The sequence below is a fragment of the Heteronotia binoei genome, chromosome 2 (assembly GCF_032191835.1).
Source record: "Heteronotia binoei isolate CCM8104 ecotype False Entrance Well chromosome 2, APGP_CSIRO_Hbin_v1, whole genome shotgun sequence".
NCBI lineage: Eukaryota > Metazoa > Chordata > Lepidosauria > Squamata > Gekkonidae > Heteronotia > Heteronotia binoei.
The window spans coordinates 54,927,601-54,951,521 of NC_083224.1; the positions used below are offsets into that span (position 1 = coordinate 54,927,601).

Below are 23,921 nucleotides of genomic sequence, written 5' to 3' on the forward strand. Positions count from 1 at the left end.
CAGTTACACTATTAATACAGAACCAATATACTGGATTTTGCTTTGCACCAATGTGGCTAGCTGCAACCTCTTTCTACTATTAGTTACTGTCATTTCATTTAGAAGATACAAATACATGTCATAAATGTTAAAGCTTCTCTCTCATCTTTTTTCCTAGATTTATCACAATTCAGAGGCAGTCTCATAGTTAAGCTTCCTTCCCCATTACTTCCCCACTTTTCCATTTGTACACTGGCAGAGCAACACTCATGGAGAACTGTAGCTGCAGCTGCTGAATGAACAAATTAACTTTCTGGACTTCCCCACACCAACAGAACCTGCCCATTAAGAAACTCACTTTGCCCCTCAGAAAGGAGCGTTTAAACTGAAGCATTTCTATGAAAATCTTCAAAGACGATTCAATATGCAGCAGGGGGTGGGAGACTGGTTATATACACTTCTGTCAATACAGAATCATACCTGAACAGAACAGTATGGAGCACAGTCATATTGGTCTGCAGTAGAAGAGCTATATTCAAGCTCAGTAGCACCTGATGAAGGAAGCTCTGACTCTTGGAACCTTATACCTCAAGCATCTTGTTGGTCTCTAAGGTGATATTGGATTTGAGCACAGAACTAAAGGTCTTGTTATATGTTATATAACCCTGGTGTCTGCCTTCTCCTTTGTATCTATGTGACTGCTCCTGGATTTGCATCTGGCTTCTTGTTTTAAAGGACTGAATAATGAGTGATCAGACATAACCAACACATGTTTGTCTACAGCTGCATGTTAACTGCAAAGGGGGAGCTGTGACAGTCTGCTATATAGCAAAATAAACAAAAGTAAGAACATAAGAGAAGCCGTGTTAGATCAGGCCAATGGCTCATCCAGTCCAACACTCTGTCACACAGTGGCCAAAAAAACCAAGTGCCATCAAGAGGGCCACCAGTGGGGCTAAAACTGTCCCTCCCAGCACAAGAATACAGAGCATCACTGCCCCAGAGACTTCCAACAATAAGATGTGGCTAATAGCCACTGATGGACCTCTGCTCCATATGCTTATCCATTCCCCTCTTGAAGCTGTCTATGTATGCTTGTAGCCGCCGCCACCTCCTGTGGCAGTGAATTCCACATTTTAATCACCTTTTGGGTGAAGAAGTACTTCCTTTTATCAGTTCTAACCCGACTGCTCAGCAATTTCATTGAATGCCCATGAGTTCTCACATTGTGAGAAAGGGAGAAAAGTACTTCTTTCTCTACCTTCTCTATCCCATGCATAATCATGTAAACCTCTATAATGTTACCCTGCAGTCGACGTTTTTCCAAGCTAAAGAGCCCCAAGCGTTTTAACCTTTCTTCATAGGGGAAAGTGTTCCAACTCTTTAATCATTCTAGTTGCCCTTTTTTGCACTTTTTCCAATACTATAATATCTTTTTTGAGGTGCGGGGACCAGAATTGTATACAGTATTCCAAATGAGGCTGCACCATTGATTTATACAGGGGCTTTAAGATACTGGCTGATTTATTTTCAATTCCCTTTCTAATAATTCCCAGCATGGCGTTGACCTTTTTTATTGCAATCACACACTGTCTTGACATTTTCAGTGAGTTATCTACCATGACCCCAAGATCTCTCTCTTGGTCAGTCTCTGCCAGTTCACACCCCATCGACTTGTATTTATAGCTAGGATTTTTGGCCCCAATGTGCATTACTTTGCACTTGGCCAGTGGCATCTGAAAAAAAGTTAATATTGAAATAACTGTTGTTGGATTTTCAGGTGCCACTGGACTTTTGTTTTATTGAACTGAATGTTAGCCAGTTCAGGGCATCATTATTTCATGACCCTCTAATTACCAGAGTCTTATATTTCTTGTTACACCTGCCAGGAATTCTGCTTTTGAGTCTCAAAACATCATCTTCCATTAAAAATAACAGCACTTCAAAAAAATTTAAAATATCTGTATGGAATCCCTATATATCTCTATTATTTGATGCTAAAAATGTAAAGCAGAAGAATTATTTTTGATATGTTACTATATTGGCTCCAGTCTCACCAGTAATTTCCTTATTAACTGGAGGAATCAATAAGGAGAACAGCTTCCCTTCTCTTGTCAGCTTCTTTATGTGAGGATGGTGCTGTTCTCTCCACCTATCTTATAGGGCCATAAAAGAGACACGAGTTGACAGGCACCATATGTATTGCGTAATAAGACCCTAAGGTAGCTCCCTGAAGAATCTAGCCCTATACAGTTCATGGGAACATTGAAATAAACTATCACTACTTGCTGCCTAATCTTTCATTTTCCTGCCCTGAATCTGATCACCCTGCTTTCTTAGTTGAGGAAGGCTTATAATATGCCACATGCAACAGAAAAATGTAGTATTTGGGTCATCGGTTGCAGTAACTGTATCATTTGCAATAACTAGGGGAAAACCCATCAGGAACAGCATATATCAGCATAATTAAATGGCTTAGCATTGCTTCAGGCACTAACACACTAGCTAGAGGTAATAAATCTGAGGTCCACAAATGTAAAATTGAGGAGTATCTTGCAAATGGATACCACTACTCTCAAGTAGAGAGGTGAGGGCTGCTGCTCAGGGAAACACATTGTAGGCATCTATATGCCAGTGCTAGAACTCTTCCAGCCAAGATGGGGGAGCCGGAGCACTTGTTGCCAAATGGCGAATTAGAAAACAAAAAATAAATATAAGCCCTTCAGCCATCATCCTACCCTCAGTCTCAAGATCTATCTTGCTCCTATCAATATTACCTTGAATGTTTACATAGTTGCCCTTTTGGACTAATTTGTCCCAAACCAAAGGCTTTCCAGCCTAATAATCTAAATTTCTCCTCCAGAACCACACAATATTTCCCAGTGACACTGGTGCCAACAGCACCACAACTGCTGATTCTTCCTCACCACTATTAACCTATCTAGACAGCGCATGATGTCACAACTAGGGATGGGCATGAACCGGAAAAAATGGAGGTTCATCCTGGTTTGTGTTTCATGGGATATTGCAAACCACAAACTTTCATGAACCTTCCTGTTTACCAAACAAGTTTGCTTCCTGAGGTTCGTGATGTGGTAGAGCGGCAAGTTTCTAACTTACTCTCCTCTTCTACCAAAGCGAGATCACCCCCCTTTTCCTTCTGACTCTGTGATCCTTGACTTCCGGATATCCTGGGATACCCCTTTTTGGCCTGGTCTCATCTGCTGGCCTCTTTCTGACTGCCCCATGGGCCAATTTCCTGAAGTTCATACCACTTCTGCAGAAAGGAGATTGCCTACCCCTTTCTCTCCCAAGCCTTAGATCTCCATCTCCTCTCTTTCCTGTGTCACTGCACTTATCCTCCACTTCTCTCTCATCTCCTGTCACCCCCTCCAACCTGGGCTCTTTCACGCTTTCCTCCACGCCCCCAGGTCCCAAAAGGGCCACTGTTGTTTGGTGCTTGGAGGGCCACTACCGATGTTTCCAGGGTTGCAGAAGTCCACCCCCCTGTTGCTTTGACAGTTAAACTGATTGGTGCCAGTGTGCCTGCTGCATGAAAAGCACAAACCTCCGTAAAAGCCATGGAAGTTCATTGCAGGTGCGACTGTATGACCCTTGGTGCATGAATAATCAAATCACCCACTACCAAAAGTCCCAGCCTCAAAGAGTACACAAAGATAATGGCCCATCACCCATGGAAAAAAGTCTCTTTTAAGGGATCACATCCAGTGTTCCTTCTAAGCTGATTTAGTGTGAGCTAGCTCACAGTTTTTTAGCCCTCCATTCATATATTTTTGTCTTAGATCAGGAAAAATGGCCCCAGACAAACTAATTTATGCAGTAGCTCACAGCTTTTATGCCAGTAGCTCATGAAGTAGAATTTTTGCTCACATGACTCCATAGCTTAGAGGGAACATCCTTCCTCCTTTGACATCCTCTGACCTCAAGACTTTAACTCTCCACAACAGCAGAGAGTTATCAACGTAAGGCATAAAAACAAGCCAAGAGCCTAGCAGGGTTATTAAAACAATATAAACATATTGGACATTTTCTAAGTTACAGATGACATTTTCTAAATAAATTCAGCAGACAAATTTGATATCTATAAAGCAGCCCTTAGGCTAGAAACAGACCATAAAAAAGAACAAAAGCAGACAGAATCTTTCCCAGAACTGCCTACAAAGTGCTTTAAATTTTTGCCCTGCTCCCACCCCCTTTATAAGGTTTTGACAGAGACCAGATTCTGAAATATAAATCACCTGCTAATACACAAAACATTTGATATGGCCCAAAGGATCAGAACAGAAACGTGAGACTGGATTTCCTGTTAGAAATTTAGAAGTTACATTGCTGTCCAGATGTATAGATGTATCAGAAGAAGCCTGACTCTATGCACCCCATTTACAATTAAGGTGACCATCTCTTTTTCACAGTAGTGAAAAGAAACACAGATCACGTAAGGCGGGTGGAGGGGAGATGAAATGTAATGCCCTGGAGTTTTAATAAGTTCACATAAGAGGTACAGGATGGGCAATGATGAACAATGAGAAGTTTAATGCCATGGCATACAGTGGGAGAAAGTTGGCTCATATAAAGGGAAAGGAATGGAATGGAATGGAAAGAGATGGTTGAGTTGATCAATACACAGTAAATAGCTTTGAGCCTTTGGGGAAAGGGTGTCAGAGCAGAGTGTGCCTGTCACTTGGTGGAAGGCATTAATGAGAATCTAAACATCAAATTCAGGTGTCACCAAATATGAGAAATAGGCAGGTAGAGATTTGGAGACAAGAAAGCTCAGTTACTTTAAGAATGGGGTCATACTTTCTTGGCTTGTGCATTCAGAAATGAAAACACAAAAATAATATTGAGAGAGGAGACGCATGCAGAGATCAGCTATTTTTTTCTTTTTTTCCTAGGAATGAGAAACTAACGAGGAATTAAATACCTAAGAAGGTAGCAGACAGACACTTGATAAATCTGGAATTGGTTTGCCTTTGAAAGAGTCAATACTGAGTCAATCATCCCTTCATATAGTTCAATATATCGCAGCCAGTGTTGTGGAGTGGTTAAAGTGTCACTCTAGGATCTGGGAGACCCAAGCTTGAATCCCCACTCTGCCATGGAAGTTGAGGGCTAGTCATACACTCTCAGCCTAACCTACCTCACAGGACTGTTGTGAGGGGGAGAATGTTGTAAACTGCTTTGGGTCTCCATTGTGGAGCATGTTGTGGCATAAATAAAGTAAATAAAGAGATAAATGCAATCTACTCTGATTGGAAGAGACTTCTCAAGGTTTCAGAAATATTTCCCAGCCCAACTACCCAGGCTAGGGACTGAATTTAAGAGCTAATGCATACAAACCATGCATATTGTCACAGACCTACATTCTACTGTTGGATGGATCTCAGGTCCAAAATATAGGCCACACATGCTAAATAATGAATGTTCCATCCACTTTCAATGCAGTTTCCAATGAGATTTTATTGTATGAATTGGCAAAATCCAGTTGGAAAGTGGTTGAAAGTGCATTATTTAGTGTGTGTGATGGCAGCCATAAAGCCTAAGCTGTAATGAATAGGCTAAATAAAACCAAGCTGAATTTAGGTAGGAGTTTTGTGGTTCACTACAAAGATACAATTTTAGAGAACAGCTTATAATAAATTTGGCAAACTGCCCACGTGTGCTCTGCAGTGTAACTGTGGGCATCCACCCAAATACACGCATTTGCAACTGTAGACAGAACTGTGGTTACTGCTTCAAACTAGTCCCAGACTTAATATGTTGGTGCCAGTTCCTCTAGATGGTGCTAACGTTAAACCAAATTTAAGCCTCTTGATTTCAGTTTAGAAAGTTACTACTAAAACTCTGTCTATAGCAGGGCAACCTTCTTTGACTAACTGGAAGACTTTATTTCAATCTAGAATTAACATCTGCCCAAGCAGAATCTAGAATCAACATCTGAGAGTCAAATCAGCCTACTTATTTTTCACTGTGAATTTAGGGCCAGATTTGTTTAAAGACAGATTGTGGTGAGGTGTTCTGTGAGCTCTGAAAAGGGAAGTTGGGAGCTGAACACAAATTACAAGGATGACAGGTACTTCACCAGATAACAGCTGAATTAGCATTTTATTTTTTTAGTCAAATACAAACTATCTCTACAGGAACAGCTGCTAAACTCTCTAGCAAAGTTCAGAGAGTAATATTATTATTTTTTCTTTTTAGTGGCATATTTCTTTAGATTCCTATGTAAGCCTCTTACTATACCAGCTATACCAGCTGCTAAAGAATGAAGATTATAATGTACTCTAAAAACATGGTGGCGGAGGCATTTACAGTTGTCGGCTTCTCTCCCCCCTTTATGCACATTGAGTCCAATGCTTGAAAGGGTTAAAGCAAGGAAGGAAATTGTGCAACTTGCAGAACAGGTGTCCTTGATGAAAACCCAAGGACAGGGAGATTGCTAATCCTGTATTCCACAGCATGATCAAATCACCAAGCAACAGATATAAATAAAAAAGGCAGGAAATGAGGAATTTAGATACAAGTGTGTCAGCGAGAAAATGAAGATTCATTGTGAAGAGGCTGGGAAGAGAAGAAGAAAAAGAAACAATATGACAGAAGGCACAACTGACAAACAAAAATATGAAAAAGAAAATATTCAGGGAAAAAATGCAGCGAAATGACAGCAGCATCAGCATCAGCTGTGGTTTTACACTATATATATTTTCCTTTGCATTAGAAAGAAAATGGTGGCTCTTCTCTCTCCCCATCTCTCTGTTTGCCATCCCATTAGTATGAGTAAAAGGAAAAAAGGGGAAAATGTAATGGTAAATAAACAACCTTTATTTTTGCATCTTTGTGGGAGCAGCAGCACCTGTTCAGTGGCACAGGAATGCACCCTGCCTTTCAGCAACTCAAGGTTAACTCTCTGTGTGCTGATGCTTTTGCTAAATAGATAGTGTCTTAGAATCATAGAGTTGGAAGAGATCTCCAGGGTCATCTAGTCCAACCCCCTGCACAATACAGGAAATTCACAAATATCTCCCCCTAAATTCACAGGATCTTCATTGCTGTCAGATGGTAATCTAGCCTCTGTTTAAAAACCTCCAAGGAAGAAGAGCCCACCACCTCCCGAAGAAGCCTGTTCCACTGAGGAACCACTCTAACGGTCAGGAAGTTCTTCCTAATGTTGAGCTGGAAACTCTTTCGATTTAATTTCAACCTGTTGGTTCTGGTCCTACCTTCTGGGGCCACAGAAAACAATTCTGCACCATCCTCTATATGACATCCCTTCAAGTACTTGAAGATGGTGATCATATCACCTCTTAGCCACCTCCTCTCCGGGCTAAACAGCCCCAGCTCCTTCATAGGACTTGGTCTGCAGACCCTTCACTGTCTTCGTCTCCCTCCTCTGGACCCAATCCAGTTTATCTATATCCTTCTTAAAATGTGGTGCCCAAAATGGGACGCAATATTCCAGGTGAGGTCTTACCAGAGCAGGGTAAAGTGATACCATCATTTCATGTGATCTGGACACTACACTGCTGTTAATACAGACCAAAATTGCATTTGCCTTTTTAGCCACCGCATCACACTGTTGACTCATGTCCAGCGTATGGTCTACTAAGACCCCTAGATCCTTTTCGCACATACTACTGCTAAGACAAATCTCCCTCATCCTATAACCATGCACCAGATTTTTCCTACCTAAATGCAGAACTTTACATTTATCCCTGTTAAAATTCATTTTAGTGGTTTCAGCCCAATTTTCCAGCCTGTCAAGATCATCCTGTATCTTGTTTCTGTTTTCTACTGTATTTGCAACCCCTCCCAATTTAGTATCATCTGCAAATTTAATAAGCATTCCCTCTATTCCTTCATCCAAATCATTTTTAAGATGTTGAACAAAACAGGCCTCAGGACAGATCCTTGAGGCACTCCGCTTATCACGGCTCTCCAACAGGATGAGGAACCATTCACAAGCACTCTTTGGGTGTGATCTGTCAGCCAGTTACAGATCTACCTAACGATAACAGGATCCAAATCACATTTTACTAACTTGTCAACAAGGATCGTATGTGGAACCTTATCAAAAGCCTTACTGAAATAAAGATAAATGATGTCTACAGCACTTCCCTGATCCAGCAAGGTAGTCACTTTCTCAAAAAAAGAGATCAGGTTAATCTGACATGACTTATACTTGAGAAACCCATGCTGGCTCTTAGTAATCACAGCCATCCTTTCTAGATGTTCCAGGACTGACTGATGATTTGTTCTAAAACTTTTCCAGATACAGATGTCAAGCTGATGGGCCAGTAGTTACCCAGATCCTCCTTTCCCCCCTTCTGGTTAGATGGGGACAAAATCTGCCTGCCTCCAATCTTCCGGCACCTCTCCTGTTCTCCAAGAATTCTCAAAAATAATGGCAGGAGGCTCAGAAATTACATCTGCACACTCTTTTAGTACCCTTGTACTCTTTTAGTACTCTTATTCCAGTTTGTAGCAGGGAACAGCATCATTAATACCTATCTGCCATCCAGACATGTGCAGAAAAATTAACTCCTGCCTTGAGGACTTCCATTAAGTCATCCTTTGCAAACTGGAAAGGCTGGATATATTATCCACTAATTGTGGATGAAAAGGAAAACATAACTTCACTGTTTGTTCTTCTTTTCTTTGTCAGTATAGAGACAAGATCACTGAGAATACTTGTCTAGTGCAGAGTGACACTGGAGAATCCAAGTGGGTAGCAGTGATGGTCTGAAGCAGCAGAACAAAGTTTGAGTCCAGTGCCACATTTAAGACTAACAAAGTTTTATTCAAGGTATGAGCTTTTATTTGCAGGCATACTTCCTCAGATACAATGAAACGGAATTTACCAGTCCATACATATATGGCAGAGGTTGAACAGCAAATTAGCATACAACCTAAAAGATGATTTAACAGATGCAAATAGGAATAACAAGCTAAGTTTATAAGGTCACCATTGTTTGGATTTAATTCCCAGGAGAAAAGTGAAGCAAATAAATATGTCAAAATTGAAGACAGATGTGTAAATGTAGCCTTCTTAATAATGAAGTGCTTAGATTAATTAACTGAGACCTTGTTGTTACACTCCATCTGTCTCCTCTCAAGAGGAGATATAACACTGCACTACAAATCACCCCTTGTCAAAGAAAAAGATGCTATTAGTTACCTCCATGCTTAGGAGGAGACAGAGGGAATGGTCTGTCCAAAGCTTCGGGCTAATAGCAGCACTAACGGTTCTACCAACTAAACGTTGCAAAACCAAAATGTAATCTATTCTAGAATGGGTTGAGTAGTAGACTGAAAAATACATTTAGTACCTAACTCCTGGATATCAGCCCTGCTAAATATCACACAGGTGGAACTTTCTAACCAGGTGGTGTAGCTTAGATCCAGAACTGACAGTTTTGGATCTGTGCCGCCATTTTTGAGAAGACTGATCTAACTTGGAATCCGAAATATAGTTCAAATCACTTCCCAAGATCAATTCCCCTTCCTGGAACAACTGTAACTTGGAAAAGATTCCATTTAAGAACTGAACTTGAGCTACATTGGGTGCATCTACTAGGCCAGGAGTGTCAAACTCATTTGTTATGATGGCCGAATCTGACATAAATGAGACCTTGCTGGGCCGGGCCACATGTGTCATAAAATGTAACGCCAGATAGCAGAGATATAAACTTTGTAAAGGACACAGACAAACACAATCAAGATTTTTAAAAAAACCCTTAAAATAAAACATGCTTAAAACATTAGCATTTGGTGGTCTTAAAGGTGCTTTCTTTGTATCTCTCACATATGATCCAGGGAACTGGGCAAAGGAAGCTCTGGCTCTTTCCTTCCTTCCCCAGGGGACAAGGGGGAGCAGCCTCAGCAAATAGAAGGAAGAGAGGCTTGGCTCAGTCGCTCTGCTGTGCAATTGAGAGAGCCTGGCAAAGCAAGCTCTCCTTCCTCCCCAAGGGAGGCGCCTCAGCCAATGGAGAAAATAGAGGTTTTGCCTGATAGGAGCCCTCTGGTGGCCTGATTTGGCACCCCTGTACTAGGCCCTTAATAAAAATAAAACCATCCTGGGGTTGGGCTTTTATTGCATCATAATGGAATCTAACTTTCTTAGACAACAAAATACAACCACATGGGCTTTAGTTGAGCCTTGGGCCTGATACTGCTTTGAGAACCATGATGAATTTAAAACTGGGCATTTAGAAGATTTTAAATTAGATTATTGAATAAAAAGTAAAAAAAAGAAAAATAATAAAAAGTATGTTCAGGTACAGTTTCACCATCGTTGCTGTCACCCTCTTTTGTTTTATCTTACTTTGCAAACCTCTAACATTAATTGAAACAATATTCCATGACTGAGCCATTCTTTAGACTGTTTAAAACATGTAAAATAAGTCTTCTTTTGGGATAAAGCAAGTCAAAAGTTTAGTGAAATTATCAATACCCCTCAAAGACAATAAATGCAAGATATAATCTACCCTTTAAGTTTTTAACATTTTAACAAAATGAAGTCCTAACTACCTGATTTTAAGTTTAGCTTTTATCAAGATCCAACAACAACACTACTAACAAACACTACGAGACTATAGATAAAACAACTGCTTTGATCAAATCCACTCTTGGACTTACTAATATATCATTGGCACTACTTTCTAAATTTTTACTATATAACTATAATCCTTAAAAAAGGAAAAAAAGAAAAAGAACCCATCTGGCTGGAGTCTCCTCAATCTACCTAATGAGCTTCTAGTAAAAATTAACTTCAATAACTATATAATAACTAAGACAACCATAATCCTATAATATCCCCCATACCCCTTTACTCCCCTTTAGAACCACAATTATAGATTTATTAGATGCAAAAAGAATAGGAAAAATACCTCTTAATGCCTTAAATAAAGACAGGATAGAAGATGTCTACCAGAGGCTTGACTGGGAAAGCCAAGACAAGCCACAAGGTATTTAAACCTTCACTGGAAAACGTCAAAAAACAGGAGGACAACAAGTCATTTAAACAACCCCCTCCCCCATTAAAAAGTATGAAACTAAATAATTAGCATCATTAAATATAAACCAAGTATCAAATGAAATTATGATTAACCATCAGTGAAACTGATATGTCTGTCAAAACACTCTGTTTATATCCACTGTAGTTCAGGAGTGGACGCACATGCACTTCAGAATCTTGTGGAACAGTAGATATAAAATTCATCCGCCTCTTTTGTGATCTTTTGTCCAGCTCATAAAAACCATCCAAATGTAAAATTTGTAGGATTTCTCAATCTGACTCTTCATCGCTGATTTCACATCTCTTGCCCTGATGAAAAAAATCTTACTCTTGCAGGGGTAATCCATCTATAACATATATTTGCAGACAAAAGCTTAAGATGTAACATCCTTCAGCTCTTTTCATCTTGTTATAGCATCAGAGGAAATATCAGGAACACCAGAATTGGTTTCCTTTGGTGTTGTAGGGTGACCCTTGATCGTGTTACTTTGAAGATTTTCTTCCTGGTTCGAAAGTCAGCAAAAGAAATAATATCTCTGGGGCCTTTCCTACGTGAGTTGTTAGGAGAGCTGAGGTGGGAAGCACTGGTGATTGTTGGGGCAATTCCTTCCTCAAAACACAGCTCACTTGCTAGCCAGTTTGCTAAAAAGCGCCCAAGATCTGCTATATCTTCCACCTGTTCATCCAAGCCCCGAAATTTCAGGTTACATTTTTAATATCATTTTCTACCCTCATATGTTTTTCTTTCAAATACTGTTTGGAAGACTGAAGTTTGCATATGTCGTCCTACATTAGTACTGTCATTTCCATTGCACTTTCTGCTACTTTGGTAGTTTGCTGCAGCATGGATAATAAAATCCTCAAGTTATGCCGATAAAGGTTTCAGTACGCTCAAGAAGGCGTCCAAAAGCTTTGTCTCCAAGTTTGCCATGGAATTGTTAAAATGCTCAGTAATTCAAAAGGAAACTAAGGTTTCTTGTAAGATTTTCCTGTGTCATCCACCATGTTGTTTTCTTCTGTAGGATTGGACATTTGAGCTTTTCTTTTCCCTCACTGCATGGATTTCACTTTTTGCAGGGAAGCTTTACTTTTATTTCCCCTAGCATTTCACATTATTATTAGAAGAGAGGCAGCTAAGAGAGACAGGATGCCATGCCTTGCCCCCCATTCATTTCCTTCATATAAGGTGGGATCATGACAACTCAGCAAGATTTGTACCACTGCCACTACTGTTAATGCAGCATGTTGTAGCGTAAGGAGGACTCATGGCTCTGTCACAGAGTATCTGCTTTGTATGCAGAAAGTCCCAGGTTCAATCCCATCTTCAGCTAAAAAGATTGGGTAGGGGATGCATTCAGTCTTGATTAAAGTGGTTCTAGATCAAATCAAGCCTGAATTCTCTCTAGAAGCTAAAATGACTAAACTAAGGCTACCATACTTTGGATTCACTGGAAAAGACAATATGGCTCAGAAAAGCTGAAAGCAGTAGGAAAAAAGGAAAGCCCAGCATGAGACAGGTTGAGTTAGTAAGCTGTTAATGACAGTACATTTTTAAGGGCTTTAATTTACAGGGTCACCATGGAGTAGAAGTGATCTGATTGCACATAACACACATAGCACATAGCAGGTGGTATGAAAGTCCTCTACTTGAGACCCTGGAGAACTGCTGCCAGGTATAGTAGGCAATACTGACCAGTATATGGCCTGACTCAGTACAAGACAGCTTCATGCGTTTATTTATCTGTTCAAACTAACAGTAATAACCATGCTGGTTGAAAAAGTTATTTGTTCAAGCCACTGATCTACAAAGTCTGGTGAGATAAATGAAGTACACAAAACTGATCTTAAAAATGACTGTGTAAAAGCAGAAGTCTGTTACTGAAATCAGCTACCAATAAAATTTATATTTTATATAGCATAATTTAAAAAAAAAATTACTTTCATAACAAGCCTTTATAAGACCTCCGCTACTGTAAGGACAGCCACAGTTCAGTTTGTCAGTTGAGACAAAGGTTATCAGTGTGCTAGATAGTACATTTACATGATATAGGTGCTGCCCACAACTGTTAATTACATACCTTCACATACTACATGATAATGAAAGTCAACCAAGTCTGCTCACAATGACTGTGCTCCTAGCACAGAATGAAAAGAATGAAACTTGCAGCAATTCATCATAAAATAACAGTGGTGGTTGTGGGGAATCCCATAAATATTACCCAACTGATCTTAGAACCATTACTTTGGCAATGAGTGGGTGAATGTTCACTGGCTGATATAGGAAAGCACTCTGATGCATAGCCCTATCACACCCTCAAAAGTGGGTAGAAAGTATAAGCTTGCATATTCCCGGATATAACCATCCACCCAAGAAACTTATTTCTTTTCTTTTTTTTAAGCTCCTTCATAGCCATGGGTGTTCTCACTGTTCAAGAAAGTCCACTACTTCTTTTTTTGCCATCAATACACCAGGTCTGGAGAAAAAAGCAAAATATATTTGTTTTAAATAAATTACTAATGCAGACCTCCATGGCAACTTGCATCCAATGTCTGTAGCATGATGCAATAAAAACAAAGTGAAAACTCACAGCTCACACAACTCTGTAACCTAGATGGGTACTGCTAAAATAACTTTGCCCAGAAAGATCTCCCAGTCTTGTTCCCATCTTTATAAAACACAGCAACTTTGTCATTCTCCTTTCTTTGTACAGCACCTGTTAATTAGAGACAGATTATGACATTGAAAGTAACTTTCTGTGCAGTGAAAATGGATATGCTTCCCCCCACCCAAATGTATCAACCCTCACTTTGTAACCACAGATGGACAAGAAAACTTGTCTGCAGTGATCTCGTCTTTTTTTTTGTTTGTTTGGAATAACTTCCCAGCACTACAAATTATCAGTTAAAATTTTTTTTATTCACTTAGACCTTGAGAGAGATCTGATTTCTGTTTACAGACATTGGATGCAAGTTGGCATGGAGGTCTGGATTATTAATTTATTTAAAACAAATATATTTTGCTTTTTTCTACAAAGTGGACTAGGTGGAAGTATAAATGTAAAATATAAATTTAAAAGGTCTCTAAAATATATTAAATCTATCAAAATATTTAAATTTTAAGAGTCTTTAAAATACTCCAATCCAAGGCAATTCCAAGACAAGGCCACAATGGTTCCACCTACACAAATTGGGTCCCAGGGCTGAATTACACAGCATACTGGAACTGATCCATGAGATTATTTTCTTCACAGTTCTTCATAGTAAACATAGTCTTGAATCCAGGGAAGCTTCTATGTGAGCTGAAGGATTTACATCTATGCAACGTGACTTTCTCACCTTCTCCCTCACACTGCAGCCCCAAATGCCCAATACCACGTTTGTTATATCACATGCTTAAACACTACTTGCCCAGAATATGGCTGCCCAGTTACTGACAGGTACAAAGTACACTGATCTTATGTATTTTATCGTGTTTTATTGTACAGTATTTGCTTTGCATTTGGAAAGTTCCAGATTCAACCTCTTTCACCTCCAGTTAAAAGGATCGTATGAAGCAGGCCTAGGAAAGGTCTCTACTTAAATCTTTGTAGAACTGCTGTCAGGGTAAGTCACAGCTGAAAGTTACTTCCTGAGAGAATCTGTCCAATAAATTGCCTCCCTACTGTTTGAGCCACTGCTGGACAAGGTAATAGCTACAGGAGAAATCTATGCAGATGGAGAGGGGAAGAAACTCCAGGAATTTCATATTTAAAAAAACAACACAAGGAGCAAATGGCTTTATTGAGTTAATTAGAAGAAGAAAAAGAAACTGCTAATAAAGCACACTAGGGGGAAAATAACAAGTCCTACTGATATCTTGTGGGGGGGGGGAAGTGGGAGTAAGCTGTGACAAATCAATCATTTTAACTGTTAGCAATCAGCTTTTGCTCCTTTTAAAATCAAAACAGGGCCCAAATTTTCACTACAGAAAAACATGATGGTATTTACTTGTAACTATTGTTTATTGAGGGTCGTATGTGTAGGCACACAATGGGACTGCATAGGCTGACCATGGAAGAGAACACTTTCTAGCTTTGTAGAGCTTTCAAAAGTTCAGAGTGGGAACCCATCCCCTCCATGTGCAATGGAGTTTCCCACACAAAATACCATGAGAAACAAGGGATTAGCACCACCATTCCTCAGTTCTCCTGAGAACCTCAAGTGCTCTTACTGAGACATACCCCAGAGAACTTATAGAGGGGTCAGGAGGGAGGAAATGTATGCTTGCACAGAATTAAGACCCTTAATGAACAAAAATTAAAGGTATGTGAAGCCCTATGCTCAGCTTTGGTCATCTGTGTAGTCTCCCATCAGGGGTTTAGCAAGCTACTCAACAAGGAGGCAAACATGAGCATCTCAATTACATAAACTGTGCAGGACAACTTGGCTAGTTGCTGATTCTTTTATAGAACTGACATCCATAGAATAATATCTGATGAAGGTGTTGGAGGACATCTATGTGACTTCTCTGCAGATGTCAGAAAGGGGCACTCCCCAGAGGAACACTGCTGAAGATGCCTGGGGCCTAGTAGAATGTGCTCAAGTGAAGAGGACAGGAGACTTCAACTGGTAATAGAATTTAATAGTGAAAACAACCTATCTGAACAAAGTCTACGCCAATGATGCTTTACCTCTGTTGAGGCTAGCATAACAATTACAAAGCTGAAATCAGTACTGAAGAATAACAGGGAATGATGAAATGAAGAAAGGCTAAAAGGTGTTCTGAGTGGAGGCTAATCCCTTGTGTTACTTAACAGATAGGTGAGAAACCCTGTTGCGCATGTGGGGGATGGGTGCTCCCTCAGAAAGCATTCTCATTTTGTGATTGGTCAGTGCCTGCACAGTCTCAATGTGAGGCCGCATAGAGGACTGAAGATGAACCTTACTTTAATGGTCTCAAGAAATTGAAATAAACCAGAGAAGAGGTTATGTTTAAGCAAGTCAGAGGACTCAGTACTGGCCTCAGTTACCCTGATGCACAAGAAACCCCACCCCACCAATGACTCCCAGGCTGTAAAGTGAGAAGTAAGGGCAACAGAAATATTTGCCTGAGAGGTGTTGACTGAAGTTTGTGGTTTAGCCAGGATACAAAACTGGGGAAACATCTGGCTTTGCTGAGAACATACATGAGAATACACTGAGTCATATGCTTAGTGCTAGCATACAAAGATGATATACCTCAGAACCATTACAGAATGGGCAACTGATTCTTTCTGTAAAGGGCAGCTGATGTATGCTTCATCTAAGGGGCTTATTCACATCAGTTGTTACCTCACACTTTCTGAGTTATATCTTGCTAAGTTTCTATATGTTACCGACCTTGACAGGAAGAAATTTAATGCTGTTAGTATTTGAAAGAAGATGCCCTTAGTTAAGTGTTGCCTACTTCAGATAATTTTATTACTATTTTGTTGGTTGTACATAGTTTTATATTGTTATGTTATATTTTAGCTTGGTGTTGTGTTATTGTTAGCTGTTATTGATGAGTTGTTGTTGTTGATTGGCCTAGAGCCGCAATAAACTGACTGACTGAGTTATATCTAAAGACTAGAATACAAGCGGGGATTGCAATTATATCTATCTGTTTATTTAATTTTATTTAATTATGCAGAAATGTTCAAAGGTTCTAAGTAAGATAGGAGGGCAGAAACATCTTAATACATAAAACTAATAATTATACTTATGAATAATTAATATAGGGAGGCACAGAAAATTTTATATATTCTTATGACGATGGGATGATGTATGGAGGGCCTCCCCTAAGTGGTGCACTGATGTGTTTCCTTGTGCACATTTGCTTCTTTGATAAAACATCCTTTGCCCAAAGCAAAGAGCCAGTCCTGTTTCGGATGGCTTCCAAAGGCAGGTCTGGTATACACTTTCATTTTTGGTGTCCTACTAAGATATCTTGACAAAATGGCAGGGCCGGATCTAGGGGGGGGCAGAGGGGGGAGCTTGCCCCAGGCACCAATGGAGGGTGTGTGTGCCAAATTGGATATAGAGTCCATTGTATTCTATGGGATCATAAGGCAGAATGGCCCATAAGGGGGAGGCGTCATTTTTTTATTTTGCCCCCCCCCTCAAAAAAACATGTAGATCTGGTCCTGTAAAGTGGTTTTGGAGGCTTTCAGATACCCTCAAATTGTATTCTGAAGCCATTAGAAGAGTTGCACTTAACCCTAGAAGAGGAATGAGCACTCCTGCCACGGGTGTTTGTATGGTGGTTGCAGTAACCGTTACTTGGGGATTAGTAATGTAGATCACCACTACCATTCCATATCTAATTAAGGGAAAGATGACTGAATAGCCTGTGTTTATTTATGTATGGTGTAGAGCAGGGGTGTCAGACTCATTTGTTAGGAGGGCAGGCCTGACACAAATGGGACTTTGTAGGGTTGGGCCATGTGTGTCATAAAATGTAATGCCAGGCAGCAGAGATATAAACATTATAAAGGATACAGACAAACACAATTAGAGATATTATTTTTAAACTTAAAATACAAACATGCATAAAATTCTTGAAATATTTTGTTTAAAAGAGAAAGGCGGAGGAAAAGTGGAATTTGGCAATGCAATTTTAAAAATAAAACATCAAGAAAAAGCACAAGGATCACGGCAGAAACCAAGTATAAAATGCTCTGAGCCTCGGCAAACAATGAAATGGTGCTGCATGCTTTATTGAAGATATAATCCTGCTTTTAAAACATTGTCTTCTACTTTTGTAATCTACTATCTGCACTGTTTATGATACATTTTGCTTTCAAGTTTGTTGTTTGCAATGTTTTCCAATTCTGTAATCCTAGTCCTATTGAATTGTTCATTGCATGTCTTAAACTGTTAGACTGGATTATTTTATACTCTGTAATCCACTGTGAAACTCTGTGGTCGTTTTCGCACTTAGCGTTTGCTCCCCTTATTCCACGGCACAATTATGTCTGGCTCATTTTCCTCGTTTTCGCACATGGACTCATTTGCGGAGTCGCTTTCCATGAAGCCCCGGCTCAAATCGTTTTCCCACTGGCATCGACTTGAGTTCGATGCCCTGTCAATCATTTTTTTTTTAAGCGCAAGTCTGGTTGCGTAAGGACGTAATAACGTAACATCGAGCAGTCACAGCTGTTCCTTCCCCTTCTTTTCGTGGACAAACCGCATCACGTGTGTTGCTGCTGCTTATGGATTGGCTGCAGCTGTAGTATCCTCCACAGCCCTTTATGTATTAACAGAAGCATTCACAGTGGAGAATCCTAGCACTAGATTCCCCCCCCAAATTCTGAAGTTGCGAAATATCGCAATAACGAAGAGAGAGAAATCGAGGGGTTTGTGTGTGTGTGTGTGTGGCAGCTTCTTCCTTTCCCAGCCTCGCTCCCTCCCGGGTGGCGAAGCTGGGATTTCCTCCGCGCTCTTCCCCCTCCCCGGCTGGCGCTTGCAACGGGGACCTGACTGATTCCTGCTGCCAGAGCTCCCCCCCCGCCCCATTCTCTCCTTCCCCTTCTGTGGCGTGTGTGAAGAGCGAGCTCGCGTCTATTTTCTAACCGAGCGGAATGTAGCCAGGGAGAAGAATGCAGGACTCCAACTTCCCATTTTATACATGGCGATTTTGTGCAGGTCCAGAAATCCTGGTGGCACAGCTGAGGGAGGCATTGCCTTTTTAAAACACACACACATGAACGCTTTGGCCCGTGCCGGCACTAGATTTCCCCCCCCCCAACAATGTATAATGTAGTTGCGAGATAACGCAACAGCGAAATAACGCAACTAAAGTCAATAATAATAAAAAAAAATTCTAACGAAACCAATTGAAGTGGCAATTGAGGCTATTCCAGGAGGGTTTTTTTTCTATTTGTTAATTTCGAAATATCGCTATTACGCAAGAAATATGAAGTTTAAAAAGAAAATGGCCGTGCGGGCACTTTTGGGAAGCGCCGCGAACGGCTGATGATTGGCCAAGGGGGTGGATGGGGTGGAAGGACAGAAAGGGAGAGTGTGACGCCCACAAAGCAGTCGATCCGGCGTGGATGGATTTCCCACAGCAAACTCCGAGGAGTGGATCCGGTGTGGATCCGGAGTTTTCAAAAACTCCGAAAGCATGTTGAAAAACATACTCCGGCGTGAAACCCCTGAAGCGCTGGAGCAAACCGCAGCGCCGGAGCAACAGGTACGAAAACCAGGAAAAGATCCGGAGGTAAATGGCGTGCTACGCCGGAGTAAACGCTAGTGCGAAAACGCTCTGTGAGAAGAATGAGATCTAAATAAAGCAAATAAATTCTCTCTATTCAGCTCCTTAACTAACCAATCATTTAACATTTCCTCCTCCCTCCTTGAGTAACACTGCTTGGTACAGAAATAGTCTGTCTTCCTTAATAGTAAATGTAACTACTCCATTCATTTGTAGTATGGAGGTAACTGCAATTAAGAAGTACCCCTCCCCCAGCCCTTCCAGCAAAGTTTCCCCCCTTCTATTATGTTTGTATAGTTATCTGTTTCTGGATCAGGGCTAATCCCATGATAACTGCTCTATAGACATCATCATCTGTATACAGTCACAAGTAATGAAGAACTGTCATTACTCCCTGCAAGTGAACCATGAAGTTAACACAGTTAGGAAACTATATCATAATGTTTTTTTAAAATGAAAGATGTTAGCTTCATTAAAGTTAAACATATTCATGGTATTTTTTGCCTACACAAAACAATATAAATTGCAGAACCATTTTCCAGCACAAGTTTAATTTAAATAGGTTTCTCCACCTGCTTCTCCTTTCCTAAATGTAACCACTTGGAACTCTTCCAGTGGGAGGAACTAAACTGTCAGGAAGTATTTGAATCTTGTTTGCACTGGGGGAAAGCAGGGGATTTTTTTTTTAATCAGCAGATTTAAGTTTAGTGCAATTACTACCATACATCAAAAGTAGCCATAAATGGTTCTCCTTCAAAGGGTACATTTGTTCTCTGAGAACTAAGCTTCTGAATTCACCAGACAATTAGAAGTTTTCACATTTAATGCCAATAAAATGCCAAGATAAATGCTGCCACTCATATGCATGGGGAGGGTTTAGAGTAATAAGCTTTCCCAGATAGTCTTGCTTTAAATATAGATTTTCTAGCCATTTCTAAAGCTCTGACACTACTTGCCTGCAGAGGCTCTACCTTCTCTATGCCATGAATCAGAACAACCCCCCCCCCAAACCACCATTAATGTTTTGAAAACAGACCATAACAAGGTCATATTTCTCTGCCCTGGCCCTGGCTCAGTGGAACATGCTCCCATTGGATGTTAGAGCCCTGCCAGATTTGTTACCTTTTTGCAGGGCTTGCAAGATTGAGCTGTTCTGCCAGGCCTTTGACTGAGGCAACAGGCATCCAAACTACAGCAAACTGGCCTCTCTGACAAAAGCATACTGCAGTCTACCAAAAGTGTGCTGGAGTATACCATCTGATGATCCACTGGTAACATGATATTGTCTGATTTATTGGTCAGCTAGAAATTGTACTGTTGTGAATTATTCTGTCTCCTGCTCTGTAATGAAGAGGTTAATTGTTTTAATGTACTGATTTTATTAGTTTTAATCCTATTGTTGATTATGCTGTAATCCACTTTGAGCCTGTTTATGGGGCAGGGCGGAATATAAATTCCCCAAATAAATAAATAAATATTTGGGGGATTAAACTTCAACAACTTGGATTTATTACTGTCATGCACATACAGACATATGAGTATATGCTTAAAACGGGGTGGGGCGCTATCTGCAGTGGGACAGACCTTGGCAAAATATGCCTTGGTAGTAAAAAATACTTCTTTTTCTCCCAAACCAAGGCAAGCATGTGTGAGCTATGTCTGCTGGAGCCTGTCAAAAGCAACAAGAAGACACCAGCTCCTATTAGGAGTTCCATCAACAGCAGATTGATTTGGGAAGGGATCTCTCCTGCTGACCCTGCTCAAGGCCGTCCTCCTGAATTACAACTGCTGGCAAAGCATATTTAGGGGGTGGTATTTGTGAATTTTCTGCATTGTGTGTGGGGGAGTTAGACTAGATGACCCTGGAGGCCCCTTCCAACTCTATGATTCTATGATAGAGCACACCCACCCACATCCAACATCCCTTCCTCCCCATTTACATCACAATGGTAACAATCTTCTCTGTGTGGATTATGCTATACTGACACTGCTAGCTGTTCAGAGTATAAAAATGATACATTAGGACTCTGTGAGATGCCACTTTAGTCTTCGAAATGATATGAATTTTGAAAGCTGAATACTACTTATTGGCTTGTATTCAACCAACCACCAGCAGAACACTGACTTTCCCTATGTTCCTTCCTCCACCATGCGGTTGTCTTTAACTTGCAGAAAAGTTATTCTTGAGATGATGGGACCCATGTAGAAAAACAGTTGTGTGGGTAAGAGGGATGCAGGGAGCAGTGGGGAAGAAGTAAAATCTCCACCCTCTGTCTACCATCAGTAGATCTGCTCCGATAGAATAGGGAGGAACAGTAATTCCACCACCTTCTTCCTCCTCAGTGCACCTTTCTTCTTTCTGGAGGTCATGGGGGAAGAGGAATGCATAGGAAAAGCCTGCATCTCCCATCAGTAGTTGGCTGGATATAAACCACTTTAATGAAAGCCACATTTATGTCTTTCAACAAGGCTATACAAAATAGCTGCAGGTTCTCTCTGCATATGAGAAATCCCAACAAGTAAGCACTCAAAGCTGGTAATCCTTCTTTAAATTTTACCACAAGTTTGAAGAAGTTGGGGGGTTCATTGAGTCCATTTGGGTATATATAACAAAAAGCATGCTGTAAGTAATTACTTCTTATCTGGACTCTTCAGTTTGGGTACTCAGCTGAGGTTCTTTCCAACTAGCAATGGTTGGTTTGTTTCCTTCCAAATGAGCCATGGCTTCTTGCTGCCTTGTCCTCTTCTCACAGAGTACTACTGAGCAAGTAAGCCAATAATTTATTCACTTGGCTACTATGTTTAAAGCCCCAAACCATTTATTTTGGAGTGAATTCATTTGATTCAAATGAGTTGGAGCAATTGGCTTGGGGACTCCTGCATATACAGAACAGCATTGATAAGCGCACTAAAAGCTGCAATTGACAATTCAGCTTCATTTATTATTTCATAAGACACAGATCATAGGTTTACATGGATGGAACAGAGTAATGGAGAGGCAGCCGTAGCTGCTTCTTGCCTGCAGTGAGATCTAGGATATTTTCAGGGGGTAGCAGGTAATATTAAACTGCTTTATCCTCTGAAAGAACCCAAAGTGGCTTACAGAAAATACCAGAATATAATTCAAACAATAAAATACAATTTAAACAAAAAAATACACATCATGAATGGGTCCTAATTTGCTGCACTGGCTAATGAAAGCTCCCTTTGGGCCTTGCCTTTCAGTTCATGCCCAAGGGCTTATGTCTCTGGCCACGGCCAGGCTGAGTACCTGCAAGCAAAGGAGAAACAAACTCAAACCCAATCTTAGGGAGCTGCAGCAAGCTGGCAGGTTCCTCCCCATTTCCTCCCCTGCCAGAAATGCCTCCAGCTATAACCAAGCTAAGTATCTGCCCAGGATCAAAATGTGAGGTCAAGGATCACAGAACTCACTGAGGATAAGCTACACCGATGGTGTTTTAAGGCAAGGTCAACAGAATGTGTCAAATGCACAAAATAAGAATAATAAGGGGTGCTTCTGAACATATACAGAATGGCTTGGGAGCTGTGGGTATTTTGCAAAACTCAGTACTGGCCTCAGAACTCTGCTTCCTAAGAATATAATATTTTATTTCTTTTAAAAAAGCATTTTCTGCCTACAGTGTCACTAACGTTTCCATGCTACTGAAGGCTCATGAAGAGTTTGGGGAAGGATGTTTCTGGGGTGGGGGGGACAAAGCTGTTACAGAAGAGCTTAGGTTTTATTTGACAGAGGATAGAATTAGTTCTATTCTGTTGTGGTTTTATATCTGTTGTGCATCACCCTGAGCCATGCAGTAGCAGACACTGGGTGATTTCTAAATTCAACAAACAAACAACACCCAAATGCTAATTCTTATTTTTGCAGAAAATATTTTTAACACAAAACACCTTGATTATCCTAAAAAATTAAACATTGCATAATCAGTTCTAAATGTTCAACAATAAAATGAATAAGTGATTCACCTGCTTTTGTTCCTCTCCTAAACTATCCCACATTGATGCAACGATTTTTGATACATCTCCAAAGGTTGCGTTGGGGTTCTGTCCTTTGATAGCTGCTTGCGTATCTCTGAAAAACAGGGCATAAGCAGACACTGGCTTCTGGGGTTCATTTGGGTCCTTCTTTTTCTTCTTCTTTTGGTTTTTAGGTTTTTTGCCCAGATCTGTCAATGGTCTCTTCTCCCCAGTTACCTGTTGAACATCAAGAAGGATACATTAGTGATTGCACTTCATATTACCTTTGCTTTGCATCAAAGCTGGTGCTGAATTTTGTATTGGGGGAAAAAAGAAATCAATAAGTCAAAAGAATTAAGATTCCCCCTTCCAAAAATGGCCTCTCATATTATTACTTTTCTTTAATGAAGCTGCTTAAGAATTTCAGCTTTTCAAGAATTATGGTACAACTAAAATACAGACAGACTCAGAATTCCTGTAACAAATGTTCTTTTCACAGTTGTGACTTTTGATACACACTCACAAAACAGGGACTATATATATATTGTGTATGGGCAACAGGATTTATGTGCACCGTGTATTCCTTCTGCTAACCAGCAGAAAATTTCACAAACACATGCACATTTAAAAAACCCTTATTATTCAGTTACTGAATAATCTGTTGAGTTGCAAGCTGAATTGAAACTCCATTGAATTCAACTCCATTGAAAAACACTG

At 40.4% G+C, this 23,921-nt stretch overlaps 1 protein-coding gene across 4 annotated transcripts in view; it reads right to left on the reverse strand.

Moving 5' to 3' along the window:
- The window catches only part of TOX2 (TOX high mobility group box family member 2), a 351,639-nt gene that overhangs the window by 37,009 nt on the left and 290,709 nt on the right, over positions 1–23,921 (reverse strand). For all 4 annotated transcript variants that reach the window (XM_060231005.1, XM_060231004.1, XM_060231006.1 and 1 more), the window contains one exon: positions 23,214–23,441. In XM_060231005.1, the coding sequence (XP_060086988.1) occupies positions 23,214–23,441 (228 nt within the window). The remainder of the gene's footprint in view (positions 1–23,213; positions 23,442–23,921) is intronic.